The sequence below is a fragment of the Garra rufa genome, chromosome 19, assembly GCF_049309525.1.
Source record: "Garra rufa chromosome 19, GarRuf1.0, whole genome shotgun sequence".
Taxonomy (NCBI): Eukaryota; Metazoa; Chordata; class Actinopteri; order Cypriniformes; family Cyprinidae; genus Garra; species Garra rufa.
Genome location: NC_133379.1, coordinates 37,546,244 through 37,566,109, shown reverse-complemented (window position 1 = coordinate 37,566,109; position 19,866 = coordinate 37,546,244). Strand labels below are relative to the sequence as shown.

Genomic DNA, 19,866 nt, shown 5'->3' with positions numbered 1-19,866 from the left:
GACTGAGAAAATCGCCTTTAAAGTTGTCCAAATAAAGTTCCTAGCCATGCATATTACTAATCAAAAATTAAGTTTTAATTTTTTTACAGTAGGAAATTTACAAAATAAGTTTATGGAACATGATGTTTATTTAATATCCTAATGATTTTTGGCATAAAAGAAAAATCAATAATTTTGACCCATACAACATACTTAAGACTGGTTTTGTGGTCATATTATATATATATATATATATATATATATATATATATATATATATATATATATATATAGTGGCAAAAATCATATTTGCTACAGAAAATATAAGGTTTTGAACCAAATTTCCCCTAAAACTCAGAGAAAATGCACACACAAATTCAATTCAGAAATTTTTTTTATTTTTGCATTTGTCATGATGGATATGCTTACAGAATGTATAAAACTAACAGAGGGTAAAGCAAGCTAATATGTTCAAAACACACAAATAAACAAACATAAATCTAAAACGATAATAAATAGTGAAACGATGCAGGATTCTCTGAAGGGTTTTGCATTTTTGTTTGCATAAAGAAACATTCCCGATTGTGGAAGTATCTGAAAGGACACACATAAATACACCTAATGATATCTACTGTATTGGTCCAGTAATCTTGATCTGTGAACGGCGCATTGTTACAGAGATTCCATGTTTACAGTAGTGCATCTCACATTTTTCACAGCTGCAACCGTTGTGTATGCATTTGGTCACTGTATTAGGTCTGAATCACTATGTGAAGGTATACAAGAGCGTTTATTCTTCTGTATCTATGCGTTGGTGTGCATGTGTGCACATATACAGACATTACGTATTTAGTCTATATCTAGATCACTGTCTGAATCGCTAGGGTGAGTGACAGCGGCATTGCGAATAGACGAGTGTGTGTTTGGCTGTGTATATTTCTCTGGAAGAAGCCCGTATTCCTGCAGCAGAGCTTCGACATCTGTGGCATAGAAATCATCTCCAAGCTGATCGGAAACACGCACCAGATTTCCCACCAGCTCACCTCCGCGGTATAGCAGAAGTGCCGGCAAAGCTGAACTGCGGAAAAGAGCGCTGGTGCCGACCGCCGAGCCCCGGACCCGACAGAATTTCACCTGCAAGTCACAGAAACAAACAGAAAAGTAAGAAATCTTAACAGAAATCGAAAGAATAGTTCACCTAGAAATAAATATTTGCTACAAATTTACTCAATCCATTAAAGATGTAGATGAGTCTGTTTTTCCATAGGAACAGATTTGGAGAAATGCAGCATTACATCACTTGCTCACCAATAGATCCTCTGCAGCGAATGGTTGCCATCAGAATGAGAGCCCAAACAACTGATAAAAACACCACAATAATCCTTAAGTAATCCACACCACTCCAGTCCATCAATTAATGTCTTGTGAAGTAAAAAGCTGTATGTTTGTTAGAAATAAATCCATCGTTTCCAAAAATATTTGAGTCCTCTATCCTTAATATTGCTTTCTCCAGTTAAAAAGTTGACTGAATTAGAATAGATCAAGCACAGATCAAGCACAGTTTACAAGCCAAAACAGTTTTAAACAAATATGTGGGTGGATTTTAATGTGAGAGGATGGCAACAGATGGATTTTTACAAAATGTAAAAGTGAGTTTTGCATCAGATGACCCCTTTAATGATGGATTTTCTTCTTGCAAACATGCAGCTTTTCACTTAACAAGATGTTAACTGATGGACTGTAGTGGTGTGGATTACTGTGATATTTTTATCAGCTGTTTGGACTATCATTCTGAGGGCACCCATTCACTGCAGAGGATCCATTGGTGAGCAAGCGATGTAATGCTACACTTCTTTAAATCTAATGAAGAAACAAACTCATCTACATCTTGGATGGTCTGAGGGTGAGGGAGTTGTCAGCAAATTTGTATTTATTGTTGAACTATTCCTTTAAAGCCCTTTAATAAAAAAACATTTCTTCATCAATGTTACCATTGGGTACTGCAGTGCGAGGCAGAGCAGGCTTCCATCCATGGCCTGGCAGGCGGGCACCTCTGGCTCATAGATGTGGACCAGCACCAGAGTGCTCTTGCCCTCCTCGTCAACGGCGTGCAGGAACTCCTCACCCGAAGAGATGTCAATCACCTTTTCGAAGCGCCTCCCTCCACACAGCTGTCGTCGCATCTCCTCCATGCGCTGCAGGCGATACTGCTGGAGGAAGGCTTCATCGTCATCCTCCTCCTCTTCTTCTTCATCCACACGCAGGTTCATCTAATGAAAAGTGTAATAAAAAGGAAGAATGAAACTTTGTTGCTGGAGAGGACAAGTGAAATAGAATTAAGACGTAAAATGATTCAGGGCTCTCGTCGGCACCGACAGCCTTGTGGGCAGCACGCCGACATACAGCGCCGTCGCGCTCCGGGCATTCAAATCCCGACTGGAGGACCTTTCCCGATCCCGCCCCCCATCTCTCTCCCACTTCGTTTCCTGTCACTTCTGATCATTCCTATCTCAATAAAGGCAAAAAAAAAAAAGCCAAAATAAATAAATAAATGATTCAGGGCTCTACAGTGCGACCATTAAAAAATATTTAGGAGTATCATGTGTGACTGACCCGATCAACATATTTGTGTTTGCACTGAGGGGGAGCTTCAAAGGTTTCTATGTGCTTTTGCAATAGGGCTGGGCGATATGGCAAAAATGTAATCTCGATGATTTTTTTCCCATATTGAACGATAACGATATATATTTCGATAGAAGCTGTTGATGTTGCCAGCTTTAAAATAGTATCCCAACAATTACTAAAGCCACAAAAATTAAAGGGTTCGTTAAATTACATTTTAAAGTATAGTTTATTAACAAAAAAGATTACAGATTTGGCCTTAAAAATTAAAACAACTTACTGAAATAAATTTAAAAAATAAAGGTGGTGACAGAGTATGGTAAATGAGAGTAAATGTACAAAACGTAAACTTAAAATTATTGTAAAAACATAATTTGTAACAATTATTTCTTTATTATTTATTATTATTGACACAATTGTTTATTTTCTCTATTATAGGTTGAGCTATTTAAATTAGAGGCAACCACTGCATTTTGAAACAATCTACAGTATAAATAACAAAAAATTACGACACAGTTCTTTCTTAATCGTATTAAGTGCAGACAATTCAGCCATAATCGAAGTAGGCTACTCTCTAAATATTCAAAGTGCAAATAGAGACCGAATATTTCAAGCATGATACAGAGCTATAGACATACACAACCTATCATAGCCTACATACTAATAACAGCCTAGATATGTCATGTAGCCTAATTTGCACGCAATGGGGAGTCACTCTCTAAACAAGGGGGATTAAAATTGCTTTTGAATGCGCGTGCGTGTTTTGCTTTCGGTTTCAGTTTTAACAATCGCGCCAAACTCTCAGCTGAGCTGATAGTCACTCTTCAGATAGCCAAACCACTTATATAACGGAATTCGTGCTACCTTTTTTTTTTTTGTTGACAATTTCAACATCTTTGGATAATAACTCGAAGTTAGTTTCACTTTCGTCGCTGCTTCCACTCTCTCTCTCTCTTTTTTTTTTCACGTCCTGGTGTTAAGTTTGCTTTGCAAAGTGCGGTAGGAAATGAACTTTGTACTTTGACGTGCACACGCACGCTGCACGCTGATTGGCTGTTGTCGCATATTTCTGCTGTGTGATTGGCTCTTAGATTAATCCATATCGAGCAAAAAATGTCTAGAGCTTATCATCGTTATTAACATAAATTTTATCGCGATTCAATATTATATCGTTTATCGGCCCAGCCCTATTTTGCAATGTTAAGTAATGCATCACGGACATATCTCATAAATCTTTTCATAAACAAAGTGTTGAGAGAGTGTAAATAAGAGATTCAGTGTGCACTGTAGAGAGCTTTGTTGATTATAATAGAGCTTTGTAAGATTGCGATGAACTAAGATGAGTGAAAGCTTTTAATCATTTTTAAGGGAGCTTGTAAATGAGATATTAATTTAATACAACAGTTAAATAAACAAGTAGGTAATATTAAATGACTTAGATTGTCTGACTATAGCACTACTGCCTGATTTCTCTATATTTCGTCACTAAAAATGGTCTAAAACAAGTCACAACTGAGCCACAGCACATCTCCATTCAATCACTGCATTGTTTCATTTAGGAATGAACCTGCTTTTTTAAACTAATCTAGCAAGTCAATGATTAAATTTTCCATTCATAAAGACAGTCACTTGCTTTGTTCCAGAATGAATCAGCCGTTCGAATGAATCAAATGAATGATATGATTCAGTAATTAAATTAGTGACTTGCCGCCACCTACTGGCCTATTTAGTTTCATTTTTAAAGTATCTTTTAAGTTTCATTTAAATATTTCTGTATTCAAAATGTTATATTTAAAACATTAATCTCAACATACATTTATGAATTTGATTGCACTTATGCCACCTCTGAGCCTCATTAAACACATGAAAATACACCTACAAGCCACTTTTGTGTTCTTCTGTGCCACCTTTGTAGTACAAACTAATTTTGTTAATACTGATTTCATTTGATTGGTAACTTATTCTTATCCTACTTGATCTTATTCTGTTGTTTTAATTAGAAATTTTGAAAAGCTTAAAAAATATATTTTTTTTTTAAATTTTGAAATGGGTTTAAATGGGTAACATTACTGCAGTCAAAATTCAAAAATCTCTTAAGTGTAGAAATTGTAAAAGAAGAATTGTAATTGTCCTACTCTAGTGTAAAGCAAAATAATATACCTATGATATATTAGTTTATTTTACAGTGAAATTGTTTTACAATATATGGCTATTACTGTCATATGAATAACAATAATATAAAATAGTTGTTATTTCTGTTATAATATTCTAATTTGTTTGGCTTCCTAAAACTCCAGTGTGAATGTAATTTAGACTGAAAAAGTGTACCACAAATAAAGAGAAGGTTAAGTCTCGTTTAAAGTTCAGACTTAAAGGCTTTTTTCTGACTTCTTAGTTAACATGGGTTGAAGCCCTTAATTTTAAACTCTCATTAGAAAGTGCATTAGATAGAATAATTTAACTTTAAAATGCACATTTTTTTTATTTTGCAAATAAATATTATCGTGAGATTTTGACATCATTGCATCCCTAGTATAGAGTGTTTCTTACTTTGCCTGCAATCTTATCCTGCAGCTCTTTCTGTTTTTGTCTGTCTTCTTCCTCCTCCAAATGCGACTTGCAGGTCATGCTGAGTTTCTTGATGAGACGCTCCATCTCTTTCTGCTGCTCCACGCGCTGCTCGTTCTCCAGCTGCTTGTACTTACGCCAGTCATTGATCACTCCCTTTGGTCCTGTGGGAGAAACACGCACACAGTCAGACTTGTCAACAGTCTTACGGATATGTGGTTGATGAATGTGGAAGCAGCATCTTTTAATCAAAGGGACTCTCAAATTGTTGTTAATATTTAACGTTTAACCATACCAGTGTTGACCGAACTGCCATCTGCACTGTAATCCAGTTCCACATCCAGCACCTCTTGGTCACGGATGGTTTTGGATGCGTTCTCCTCTTCCTCATGGTCACTCTCTTCATCCTCACTGCTGCTGTAGTAATACTGCAGCTTCTCACCAAGAATTTTATCATCAAGTGTTGTCATGATGTCACACTGAGATAAATGTGAAAGACACACAGAAAACGTACAATCATCAGGCTGGGATGCAGTTTAGCAGTTTTTAGTTAAGCTGACAGACAACTTTCCATTGTAAAAACACTACACAACATTAGTTAAAGGTCCACTGAAGTGCCTTGAAACACGCAGCTTTCTTCTAGGTGGTGACGTTCTTTTAACTGAAACAAAAACATATCGCTAAGCCCCGCCCACTTATTTTGAACAGCCAATAGACCTTTCTCACAACTTCCGTATTTTGCGCCGGAAATACGTAATTGCTGTGTAAACCTATTTCCGCCCCGGTATGCCGGTAACCAGTTAAACAACGTGAAAAACGCTTAACGTGGCTTAATGTATGTAAAAAACGACCAGGAAACCCCAAGTTTCTGTCAAACCTTACGTGGAACAAACATTAACTACTATCAAAAGAACGAGTCCTTATTCCACAGATAAAGTGAATAATATCACGTTAAGCGTTTTCTCCCCCATAGAAGCCCATTATAAGCAAACAGCGTAACGTGGTTTACGTACCTCAACAGCGACCAGGGAAAACCAAACTTATGTGAAATTTTACTTATAAGAAATACCTGCTGCTGTCAAAAGAACGAGCTCTTATTCAGCATATATGTGATCGCCCCCATAGAAGTCCATTATAAGGAAACTGCTTAACGTGGTTTACGTACCTCAACAGCGACCAGGGAAAACCAAACTTATGTGAAATTTTACTTATAATAAATACTTGCTGCTGTCAAAAGAACGAGCTCTCATTCAGCATATAAAGTGATCGCCCCCCATAGAAGTCCATTATTATAACAAACCATGTTAAGCTTTTTCCTTAATGGAGTTCTATAGGGAGAAAAGCGTGATATTATTCACTTTATAAAGTATAAATATGCTCAATAAGAGCTCATTCTTTTGACAGCAGAAAGTGTTTATTATAAGTAAAATTTTAAGCTACGTTAAGCTTTTTTTTTTTTGTATAATGGACTTCTATGGGGGGCGATCACTTTATATGCTGAATGAGAGCTCGTTCTTTTGAGAACAGAAAGTGTTTATTATAAGTGAAATTTAACAGAAGTTTGGTCTTCCCTGGTCGCTGTTAAGGTAAGTTAAACCAAGCTGTTTCCTTATAATGGGCTTCTATGGGGGAGAAAATGCTTAACGTGATATTATGCACTTTATCTGTGGAATAAGGGCTCGTTCTTTTGATAGTAGTTAGTGTTTGTTCCAAGTAAGGTTTGACAGAAATTTGGGGTTTCCTGGTCGTTTTTTACGTACGTTAAGCCACGTTAAGCGTGTATGAACGCGGATAAACTCTTAGTGGGAAAATGTATATCCTTTATCCAATTTGTTCCTCTTTGTGACGGAGTTTTCCTACACGACTCTTATGGGGTCTGCAAAAGTTATCTTTGGCAAACCAGCGAGGGAAGTTGTGTAGACGCTCTCCATTTTAATTTTAAATTACCCGGCTTTCTGCTGTGTTGACATTACACAGGAAGTCTGCATACCCTGCGATTGCGTATTTCCGGTTTCTGTGAAAAAGGTCTATAGCGTTCCATTAATATCTGCTCAGGCCAGAGCCGTTGAGCTCGGTAAAGCCGCATTTGTAAGCTTATGACAGCCACAGACTAATAAATTACCCCACAGATTCAATATGAAACTCTTGCTAAAACGAAATAGTGATAATAATCATGCTGAGGCTGTGTAGTTTAATACATGCCGAGTCCGACCGCGCATATGAGCGCATATGATCTCCTCCGCGTCTCTGTGTAGGGGGCGGGACACTACGGACTCTAGAGCGCATTTGATTGGACAGAACGTTTGATCATAAACTGAAGTGCGCGGTGATATCATCAAAATCCTTGATTCATATTGGCGGAAGTGACGAGACTGTAAGTTTTGAATGCCCATTTCTTGTAAAAGCGAATTTTGTCATTGCTTTGAAGCACACTAGCTTATAGATAATCTTAAGGCTAATATATTCATACTAAAAGCCAAAAAACTTTAATTTTGATTTCAGGGGGACTTTAAGGCTTGTTTATTTTAGATTTATTTATTTAATCAATTTTACTCTTTAGGATGTTTCTTTTCACTTTATTATATTTAATTGTAAGTTTTGTTTTTGCATTAATTATTTGTAAATTGTAATTACATCTTTATTTTGTGAAATTAAAAATAAAAATATATTAAACAACATTAGTTAATGCATTAGGTATCATGAATAATAAACCATATTGTTTATCTACAGCATTTATTTATCTAGTTTAAATATAAATACATTAATGTTCACTGCTGTAAACAAATACTTATATATTAATATTAGGGATTGCATTAATTCTACTCTAAATGTTAAAAGCGTATATGCACAAATGAAGATTAATGTATTAAATGCTGTGAAAGTATTGTTCACTGTAATATCGTTGCATTATATATTTTTTATATTTACAATAAAAACAGAATATGATGCCACACTAATATAATATCTAGGTATGTTAAATTTAAAAAAAGTGGACTTTTAATTTTATTAAAAAAGAGATTAGTTTTTCAGTATTTAGATTAATGTCAAATTTGTTTACAAAGACTGGGTTGCATTCTCTCACTCATAATTTAACCCAAAAAAGTTCATACTCACAAATCATACACTAACACTATCCTTTTGCTACTCATCATCAAGGTATGGCTATGGCTATTCAGGAAATGCAAATCTAGTTCAAAATAACCTCAAGAGAAATTTGACTTGGGCTGGTAGGAAATCCAATTTGCCCTCATCCCCTCTGGAAATAAAATCTAGACTAATGACTTAAGTCTTACAAAGCATACATTTAACATGTAATACTTTTATTGTACATACATAAAATCATAAATTAAATTTCGTAAGAAATATGTATAGATTTATATCGTAAACAATGATTAGCTAATCTGTCAAACATAATCTCCTACATGGATATCACATATTGTTTAACAAACAAACTAACGTTAACTAAATTAACTGAAAAAACAATAATTTACAGTTCAATTACAGAGTGTCAGATTTTCCAATTAAAACTCGATGTAACACGAAATTAAAAGTATGAAATTCCCTATTAGTGTTTGCTACAATGCTATGTTAACACGCTAGCATGTTAGCTGGTCGGTTAACGCAACAATACACGATACTACTAATAAAATAGGGTATGTATTATCAATAATATGTGCTTCGTGATTATTAAAACATTTATAATCAGAAAACCCGACTGAATCTTACCTATATATGCTTCCTTTATCGAAGTTATTCGCTGAAACAGCCACTTCAGCGTCTACGCTGGCTCTACAACACTATCACACGTACTGGCCAATCACAGTGATGAAAAGATGATTGACATGAGTAACCGCCAATGAGAGGTTGAAGCGATTGACCGAAGGCGGTTCAAATATGTTTGGGTGCCCGAATCCCTAAAGTGGGATATTATTTTTAAGACTTTTGTGACGTGCAAGCTTTTTAAAAACGCACACAAACACAAACTGGTATTCTACTATTCCTATCATTATGGGGTCATTTCATAGGCATAATGGTATTTATATTGTGCAAACTAGCCTATATATTTTATCCTCTTACCTTAACCTTTACACAAAACCGTCACTGCACAAAACAACAGGCAAGTTTAGATTTTAAAAACACTTAATTCTGTATTGTATATAAGCTGTTTTCCTCGTGAGGACCAAAATCAACTAACTTATATTAACTAATTTAACAACTAATTAAGAGCTCCAGTACAGGTTCAGTGTGCAAACTAAACAAAGAAAAAAGCTAGTGAATTGACTTGCTCTTGAGGTTTAAAGGTGACTCAATTCTCTTTTTAGTTGTGATATGTCTCAGTCTAAATTTCACTCACACTAGTATATTTAAAAACCAAACAAATTAGAATATAATGATAATAATAATCTTATATTATTCTTCTGACAGTAATATTGGAAAACAATTCTGTAAAATAAATGAAAATGAGTATTTCACAGGTTATTTTAGTATATCACGTTATTTTACCTTATTCTACAGTAGGGAAATTACAATACTTTTTTGTAATTTCTACACTTGAAAAGGGCCTAAAACTTTTTTTGCCACATCTGCCATTTTTTTTATCATGATACAAACTAAATTTTCTGGTGATTTGAGAAAATGTATTTTATTTTTTTATTTGTTTTTGCAGTTGCTGCTACTACAACTAAACATTTTTAATAATAAAAAATCATGATACATTGAAAATTAGAACCAAACACTGTATTTTAATCATGATACAAACAAAGATACACATGTAGTATCAGCATTTTTTTAAATTAAGTTTGATTTTATCATCATCATTCTGGACATAGTCATACTGTGTTTTTATCATAAAATGATGTAAAATAACTGTTGCAGTGCATATTAACTTTTTACCACAACACGTATAGTAATGTACAGTGAAAGAATTGCGAGATTTAGTCATTACTTTTATAAATAATTGAAACCGCATTTAAAAAATATTTTGACACGAAAATTCTAATATTTCTCTATTAATCTATTAGTCTGCATAGCTTGAACATCTGTTCTGAGAAATTATGTTTTTCTCACATTCGAACATTAATCCTTAATCTATGAGGGATTTATCACTCCCGAAACATTGCTGCTTGTACAGGTGATGGTAACCCTACATGGCTGTTAGCAGGATGAAAAACAAAACTCTTTCAAATTCTGAACGGATTATATGTAGCCTAGAAGTGCGCAAATAGCCCTTCCTTGATAATGACTAAAAACGTGTCACTAACTTAAAGGGGTCATCGGATGCCCATTTTCCACAAGTTAATATGATGCTTTAGGGTCCCAATGAAAAGTTTGTAATATACTTTGATTAAAAATTCTCAATGGTGTAAAAAAACACTCCTTTTTACCTGGTAAAAATAACTCTATTCTCAGCAACCTATTTTAAGTACATGGCCCTTTAAATGATATTAAAGAGCAGCTTTAAAGGGCTCTAAATGATCCCAGCTGAAGAAGAAGGGTCTTGTCTAGCGAAACGATCGGTTATTTTCTAAAAACATTTTACAATTTATATACTTTTTAATCTCTACACAGAGCTAGACAAGACAAGCATTTGAGGATAAAAAGTATATAAATAGTACAAATAATATAAATATATAATATAAATAATATATAATATAAATAGTTTCCTCAAAAAACATAATTTTCTTACAACTGAGGAAAGAAAGAAATGAACATCTTGGATGACAAGGGGGTGAGTACATTATCTGTAAATTTTTGTTCTGAAAGTGAATTACTCCTTTAACCTCTGCACACCCCGCTCCTCAGTGCTGTGGGGCGTGTCATCACATCGCACATGTGGTGTTGCCTAGACAACAGTAGTGTCACGTTGCGATAGAGGAGATCTGGGTCCAAATGCAGGGAAGAAGATTTTAATTAAATAAACACAAATAAACAGAACAAAAGGCCAACACGGCACAACACAACTTGAAACAATACAAAATAAACAGAACTGAAAACACGATCAAAGATACAGGGAACAGAAACAAACCACACAGAAGACAGACAGTACAGAAGACAGGATACAGGATACAATGCAGACTCACAAGAGTGGTGGGAGAGTGGAGATTATAAAGTCTGTGGTGATAGTGAACAGCTGTGGAGGAAACTAGTGTCATAATCAAAGACAACAAGACAGGTGTAGACAATCAGGGAAGTGCAGTGCAAGATGAAGGGAAACAGCGACCTCAGGTGGCTGAGGGAAAACCCGCAGCCCAGAGTCATGACAGTACCCCTCCCCTACGGAACGGCTTCCAGACGTTCCCTGAGGTTGAAACAAGTCTGGAGGGAGGTGGAACGGGGGACTGGTGAAACAGGGGGAGGGATGGCGGGCCAGGCCAGTGCAGTGGAGGAACGTGAGTTGGCTTTGCCGCCAGAGGAATGCGAGCCGGCCTCGCCGCCAGAGGAACGCCAGTGGCCAGAGAAATGTGAGCTGGCATAGCCGCCAGAGGAACGTCAGTCGCAAGAGGAACATCAGCGGGCACCGCTGCCAGAGGAACACGAGCCGGGATAGCCGCTAGAGGAATGTGAGCTGGCATAGCCGCCAGAGGAACGCCAGCAGTCACCGCCGCATCCGGCACAAGGAAAGCGGTTACCGCCGCGTCAGGAACAGAGAAAGCGGTTACCGCCGCGCCAGGAACAGAGAGAACGGTCACCGCCGCATCCGGAACAGAGAGCGCGGTCACCGCCACGTCAGGAACAGAGAAAGCGGTCACCGCCGCGTCAGGAACAGAGAGAACGGTCACCGCCACGTCAGGAACAGAGAAAGCGGTTACCGCCGCGTCCGGAACAGAGAGCGCGGTCACCGCCGCGTCAGGAACAGAGAAAGCGGTCACCGCCGCGTCAGGAACAGAGAGAACGGTCACCGCCGCGTCCGGAACAGAGAGAACGGTCACCACCGTGTCCGGAACAGAGAGCGTGGTCACCACCGCGTCCGGAACAGAGAGAACGGTCACCACCATGTCCGGAACAGAGAGCGCGGTCACCGCCGCGTCAGGAACAGAGAGCGCGGTCACCGCCACGTCCGGAACAGAGAGCGTGGTCACCGCCGCGTCAGTAACAGAGATAGCGGTCACCGCCGCATCAGGAACAGAGATAGCGTCACCGCCGCATCAGGAACAGAGATAACGGTCGCCGCCGCATCAGGAACGGAGATAGCGGTCGACACCGCATCAGGAACGGAGATAGCGGTCACTGCCGTGTCAGGAACAGAGATAACGTGCGCCGCCGCATCAGGAATGGAGATAGCGGTCGCCACCGCATCAGGAACGGAGATAGCGGTCGCCGGCGCATCAGGAACAGAGATAGCGGACCGCCGCCGCCTTCCCGCGGAAGAGTGTCTCCGCCCCTGCCGCAAAGTAGGGGCGCATCTGCGCAGCCTCGGCCCTATAGGCGTCCATCTCCGCCAGGCAGGCGTAGATGTACTCGAAATGAGTGGCCGACGCCGCCTCGAAGGACATCCCCTGCCGTCTCGGGAACAGAGCGGTGGTCGCCGCCCCCAAGCGGGCGCACGCCGCCGCCAAACGGGGGGACGCCGCCTCCCTGAAAAAATTCCTCCCCGCTGGACCCATCTTGGGAGTCTGCATTCTGTCACGTGAGAGATGATGAGGTCAGGGTCCAAATGCAGGTGAGGGATTTATTTAAATAAAACAAAACACAAACAAACACAAACAAAAGGCCAACACGGCACAACACAACTTGAAACAATACAAAATAAACAGAACTGAAACACGGTCAAAGATCCAGGGAACAGAAACAAACCACACAGAAGACAGACAGTACAGAAGACAGGATACAGGATAAAATGCAGACTCACAAGAGTGGTGGGAGAGTGGAGATTATAAAGTCTGTGGTGATAGTGAACAGCTGTGGAGGAAACGAGTGTCATAATCAAAGACAACAAGACAGGTGTAGACAATCAGGGAAGTGCAGTGCAAGATGAAGGGAAACAGCGACCTCAGGTGGCTGAGGGAAAACCCGCAGCCCAGAGTCATGACAAGTAGAGGGTATTATTTGGAATAATGGTCGTGGGAGGCTTTGAAAATACATATGTGTAACCATATCAATTTAAACCGGAGTTGGACCCGGAACAAGATGACACCTGCAAAGAAGTTTTACAATTACGGCTTGAACAGGGCGTTTCTGTATGGTTAGTAAACTTAATGTCACTTTGGTTTATCTTTGTATGTACTGGTATGTACTAAGGTAGTGTACTGACAGAGATACGAACGCAATGTGTTGTTTACTAATGTATAGCTGTCATGATCTGGGCTGTGGGGTTTCCCTCAGCCACCTGAGAGCGCTGTTTCCCTTCCCTTGCACTGCACTTCCCTGATTGTATACAACTGTCTTGATTATGTCACCTGTCTCGTCTCACACACCCTGGCTGATCCTCATCATCACAGACTTTATAATCCCCACTCTTCCCCCACTCTGGTGAGTCTGCATTGTTTCTTGTCTCTGTTTCCTGTCTTCAGTGTTCCCGGACCTTGTTGCCTAGACCTTGTTTTCAGTTCTGTTTATTTAGTTTGTATTCAAGTCGTGTGTGCGGTGTTGGCCTTGTTTGTGCTTGTTTGTGCTTTGTTTTATTAAATTCTACTTACCTGCATGTGGACCCAGATCTCATCTCCTTCAAACGTGACAGAATGCAGACTCCCAAGACAGGTCCAGCGGGGAGGAATTTTTTCAGGGAGACGGCGTCCCCCCGTTTGGCGGCGGCGTGCGCCCGCTTGGGGGCGGCGACCACCCGCTCTGTTCCCGAGACGGCGGGGATGTCCTTCGAGGCGGCGTCGGCCACTCGTTTCGAGTACATCTACGCCTGCCTGGCGGAGATGGACGCCTACAGGGCCGAGGCTGCGCAGATGCGCCCCTACTTTGCGGCGGGGGCGGAGACGCTCTTCCGCGGGAAGGCGGCGGCGTCCGCGATCTCTGTTCCTGATGCGGCGGCGTCCGCTATCTCCGTTCCTGACGCGGCGGTGACCGCTATCTCTGTTCCTGACGCGGCACTGACAGCTATCTCTGTTCCCGAAGCGGCGGCGACTGCTATCTCTGTTCCTGACGCGCCGGTGACCGCTAACTCCGTTCCTGACGCGGCAGTGATCGCTATCTCTGTTCCTGATGCGGCGGCGACCGCTATCTCTGTTCCTGATGCGGCGGCGACCGCTATCTCTGTTCCTGACGCGGCGGTGACCGCTATCTCTGTTCCTGACGCGGCACTGACAGCTATCTCTGTTCCCGAAGCGGCGGCGACTGCTATCTCTGTTCCTGACGCGCCAGTGACCGCTAACTCCGTTCCTGACGCGGCAGTGATCGCTATCTCTGTTCCTGATGCGGCGGCGACCGCTATCTCTGTTCCTGATGCGGCGGTGACCGCTGTTTCTGTTCCTGATGCGGCGGCGACCGCTATCTCTGTTCCTGACGCGGCGGTGACCGCTATCTCTGGTCCCGAAGCAGCGGCGATTGTTATCTCCGTTCCTGAGGCGGCGACCGCTATCTCCGTTCCTGATGTGGCGGCGACCGCTATCTCTGTTCCTGATGCGGCTGTGACCGCTATCTTTGTTTCCGAAGCGGCGGCGACCGCTATCTCTGTTCCTGATGCGGCGGTGACCGCTGTTTCTTTTCCTGATGCGGCGGCGACCGCTATCTCTGTTCCTGATGCGGCGGTGACCGCTGTTTCTGTTCCTGATGCGGCGACCACTATCTCTGTTCCTGACGCGGCGGTGACCGCTATCTCTGGTCCCGAAGCAGCGGCGATTGTTATCTCCGTTCCTGCTGCGGCGACCGCTATCTCCGTTCCTGATGTGGCGGCGACCGCTATCTCTGTTCACCTGCAAAGAAGTTTTACAATTACGGCTTGAACAGGGCGTTTCTGTATGGTTAGTAAACTTAATGTCACTTTGGTTTATCTTTGTATGTACTGGTATGTACTAAGGTAGTGTACTGACAGAGATACGAACGCAATGTGTTGTTTACTAATGTATAGCTGTCATGATCTGGGCTGTGGGGTTTCCCTCAGCCACCTGAGAGCGCTGTTTCCCTTCCCTTGCACTGCACTTCCCTGATTGTATACAACTGTCTTGATTATGTCACCTGTCTCGTCTCACACACCCTGGCTGATCCTCATCATCACAGACTTTATAATCCCCACTCTTCCCCCACTCTGGTGAGTCTGCATTGTTTCTTGTCTCTGTTTCCTGTCTTCAGTGTTCCCGGACCTTGTTGCCTAGACCTTGTTTTCAGTTCTGTTTATTTAGTTTGTATTCAAGTCGTGTGTGCGGTGTTGGCCTTGTTTGTGCTTGTTTGTGCTTTGTTTTATTAAATTCTACTTACCTGCATGTGGACCCAGATCTCATCTCCTTCAAACGTGACAGAATGCAGACTCCCAAGACAGGTCCAGCGGGGAGGAATTTTTTCAGGGAGACGGCGTCCCCCCGTTTGGCGGCGGCGTGCGCCCGCTTGGGGGCGGCGACCACCCGCTCTGTTCCCGAGACGGCGGGGATGTCCTTCGAGGCGGCGTCGGCCACTCGTTTCGAGTACATCTACGCCTGCCTGGCGGAGATGGACGCCTACAGGGCCGAGGCTGCGCAGATGCGCCCCTACTTTGCGGCGGGGGCGGAGACGCTCTTCCGCGGGAAGGCGGCGGCGTCCGCGATCTCTGTTCCTGATGCGGCGGCGTCCGCTATCTCCGTTCCTGACGCGGCGGTGACCGCTATCTCTGTTCCTGACGCGGCACTGACAGCTATCTCTGTTCCCGAAGCGGCGGCGACTGCTATCTCTGTTCCTGACGCGCCGGTGACCGCTAACTCCGTTCCTGACGCGGCAGTGATCGCTATCTCTGTTCCTGATGCGGCGGCGACCGCTATCTCTGTTCCTGATGCGGCGGCGACCGCTATCTCTGTTCCTGACGCGGCGGTGACCGCTATCTCTGTTCCTGACGCGGCACTGACAGCTATCTCTGTTCCCGAAGCGGCGGCGACTGCTATCTCTGTTCCTGACGCGCCAGTGACCGCTAACTCCGTTCCTGACGCGGCAGTGATCGCTATCTCTGTTCCTGATGCGGCGGCGACCGCTATCTCTGTTCCTGATGCGGCGGTGACCGCTGTTTCTGTTCCTGATGCGGCGGCGACCGCTATCTCTGTTCCTGACGCGGCGGTGACCGCTATCTCTGGTCCCGAAGCAGCGGCGATTGTTATCTCCGTTCCTGAGGCGGCGACCGCTATCTCCGTTCCTGATGTGGCGGCGACCGCTATCTCTGTTCCTGATGCGGCTGTGACCGCTATCTTTGTTTCCGAAGCGGCGGCGACCGCTATCTCTGTTCCTGATGCGGCGGTGACCGCTGTTTCTTTTCCTGATGCGGCGGCGACCGCTATCTCTGTTCCTGATGCGGCGGTGACCGCTGTTTCTGTTCCTGATGCGGCGACCACTATCTCTGTTCCTGACGCGGCGGTGACCGCTATCTCTGGTCCCGAAGCAGCGGCGATTGTTATCTCCGTTCCTGCTGCGGCGACCGCTATCTCCGTTCCTGATGTGGCGGCGACCGCTATCTCTGTTCCTGATGCAGCTGTGACCGCTATCTTTGTTTCCGAAGCGGCGGCGACCGCTATCTCTGTTCCTGATGCGGCGGCGACCGCTATCTCTGTTCCGGATGCGGCTGCGACCGCTATCTCCGTTCCTCTGGTGGCGAGGCCAGCTCACGTTCCTCTGGCGGCGATGTCCGCTCACGTTCCTCCGTTGCACGGGCCTGGCCCGCCATCCCTCCCCCTGATTGACCTTCCTCCGTTCCTCCTCCCTCCAGATTGTTCGTTTTGGGAACGTCTAGAAGCCATTCCCTTGAGGGGGGGTACTGTCATGATCTGGGCTGTGGGGTTACCCTCAGCCACCTGAGAGCGATGTTTCCCTTCCCTTGCACTGCACTTCCCTGATTGTATACACCTGTCTTGATTATGTCACCTGTCTCGTCACACACACCCTGGCTGATCCTCATCATCACAGACTTTATAATCCCCACTCTTCCCCCACTCTGGTGAGTCTGCATTGTTTCTTGTCTCTGTTTCCTGTCTTCAGTGTTCCCGGACCTTGTTGCCTAGACCTTGTTTTCAGTTCTGTTTATTTAGTTTGTATTCAAGTCGTGTGTGCCGTGTTGGCCTTGTTTGAGCTTGTTTGTGTTTGGTTTTATTAAATTCTACTTACCTGCATTTGGACCCAGATCTCATCTCCTTCAACCGTGACAATAGCTGATTGAACAACCCCGTCGTAATATTGAAATACATAAATTTGAGTAGTTATGGTCTTTACTCATGTTGCACGCTGTTAACACTATTTTGCAGGTATTGCGTTAAAGTTACCATTCTTAATGCAGTTATAACTGATCCAAAACTATTTAAAATAACTGTACATGACCTCTTAATCATTAACAGGCACCATTTTAAGCCCCGTTCACACTACACGCGACACAGCGACGCGATCCCATTCATTTCAATGGAGAGCTGGCGATTTCCGGCGATGAGAGCGACAGCGGCCGTCAGCGACCATTGGCGACCGGATGTGGGCGTGTCGAGCGACGCGACAAAGTTCAGAATCTCTAAACTTTATGCAAATGAAGAGCGACTTTCGGAAGCGACAGCCAATAGGAAAGAATATGACAGTGCTCATGTGATCATTCTCCTTTCAGCTCCAGCAGAGGAGAAATTAATTCCTGCCGTTAACACATAAAGGGACATAAATTTAAAAAATGAGGCATGGAAAGGGGTGGCCAATATCGTGGGGATTCCACGTAGGTTTTTAATGAACTAATAGGATGTAAAATTATATATTACCTCTTAAAAAATCAAAACCAAAATGTGTTAAATGTATGACAACAGACAAAATTATAAATGATTAGACAGCAAATAAACGTACCATATTAAAAATAATATTAACTGCACTAAAATAAATTGTAACATGCTTGTCTTTGTTTCTACAGTTGCTTTGGATAAAAACATCTGTTAAATTACGTTACTAAGCAACCAGTAATAAGAACGCCCACTAGCGACCTCATCGCCAGCCTCTGGCGACAGAAGTCGCTGCTAGTGTGAACGGGGCTTTAAACCATCTTACAAAGCTAAGCTTAATATAGTTTTAAGACAATGTTCACAGTTTGTAACTAGACAATCACCTTAATGCATTGTTCATTATAAACGTGCGATTAGGATTTATATTGAGACGGATTTACATCAAGAGGACGACATAACCATGTTCTCTGAGAGTGTAAGTTAAACTTTCATTCATCGTGAAACGTGCTTACTGTTAGCACATTATTAGAAAGGCGATTTGCAAATATTCATATAAAAATAAATTACACTCACTTCTGATGATGATGAATTAGGAAACGAATAGTTGGTACAGATCCGTTTTTCAGAAGCAGCTTCCTAGCAAAAATTGCTTTATACTGACACTCGTTTATAAAGCAGTCTGGTGAGAAATGGTTCGCGAAAACATGAACCCATTTAGGTAGATCAACGGCCACATTCCCTTCAGAAACAAATTCAGCCACTGTGTCCTCAGCGGCTCAGATGTCGTTAGTAAATGACGACTGCTGTGTTCACTGTTACATCCAACAACTGTGCACCACACTCGCTTAGGCAACATTCTGCTCCAGTGTCAAAACAATTGCTGTCAGTTTACATCTCACTGGGGCTGAGTCTATGCTAAGAACATAGAAGTGTCTATCAACTGTCATGAGAGCGGCCTCTGTTGGTGTGACATCACTCCGACAGGCATCTGAAAACGGCTCGATATGAGAAGGGGCAAATTATTTTACAAAATTAAAAGAAAACTACTGGGTGGATCTTTGTCATTGGATGGTTGTGTACACACACTCCTAACCAGTGTTGGGAGTAACGCATTACAAAAGTAATATATTACAGTTGTATATTACTTTTTGCTGTAACGCGGTAATATAATGCATTACTAATACAATTTGGGTAATAATATTACTCGTTACAATCTCAGTAATGCAAGTTACATCAACAAATTTTAACTCAAACTTAATTTGTGAATTAAAAAAAGTCCACGAGTAAAATATTTTGTCTTCCTGTTGCTGGAATTTGATGGCTGAGATGACTGCAGAGACGGATTCTACATTTGTGAGATGGACACACTCCCAATATGGAGAAATAGTACGAGTAACTCCTGTAAACACCTGGACTGGTGCCACTAACACTAAACTAAAGAAGATAGCTGCGGAGTTGGAGAAGAGAAAAAATACAGTGGACGAACGCAGACAAGCAACAAAAATTAAGCTAAAAATGACAAAATCTGTTTTTATTAAATCATAGTCTGCATATAAAATGAATGAATACGCAAAATATATCTGACATAAATAGCCCAATTAACAGATTTTCAAAACGAAAGGAAAAGTCTGAGTGACATATGCTGCTGAGTTTGGTTCATTTTTGTGTGGAGTGGCACTGAATGGACACGGAATGGAAACCGAGATGACAGAAATAAAAGTAAACACACTGCCGTTTTATATGATCTGTGTGACCAAAAATGACGGAGTTATTCCGCTATTCGATTGCGCTGGTGCCTCACGCACATGCAGCATTGCAAAAGTTGCAGTCTGTTAATTATAAGAATAAAATACAGTCAACAAAATATAGAAACACTGGTAAAATTAAATAGTGC

General features: G+C 42.0%; 1 protein-coding gene across 1 annotated transcript; it reads right to left on the bottom strand.

The window, feature by feature from the left end:
- Positions 1 to 355: 355 nt before the first annotated feature.
- Positions 356 to 8,985, bottom strand: pdcl (phosducin-like). The gene is made up of 5 exons (XM_073824504.1): positions 8,896 to 8,985; positions 5,465 to 5,648; positions 5,152 to 5,333; positions 1,971 to 2,249; positions 356 to 1,113 (listed from the first exon to the last, which is right to left on the bottom strand). The coding sequence occupies exons 2-5, from the start codon at positions 5,637 to 5,639 to the stop codon at positions 829 to 831; spliced, it is 921 nt and encodes a 306-aa protein (XP_073680605.1). The 5' UTR covers positions 5,640 to 5,648; positions 8,896 to 8,985; the 3' UTR covers positions 356 to 828.
- Positions 8,986 to 19,866: the final 10,881 nt, after the last annotated feature.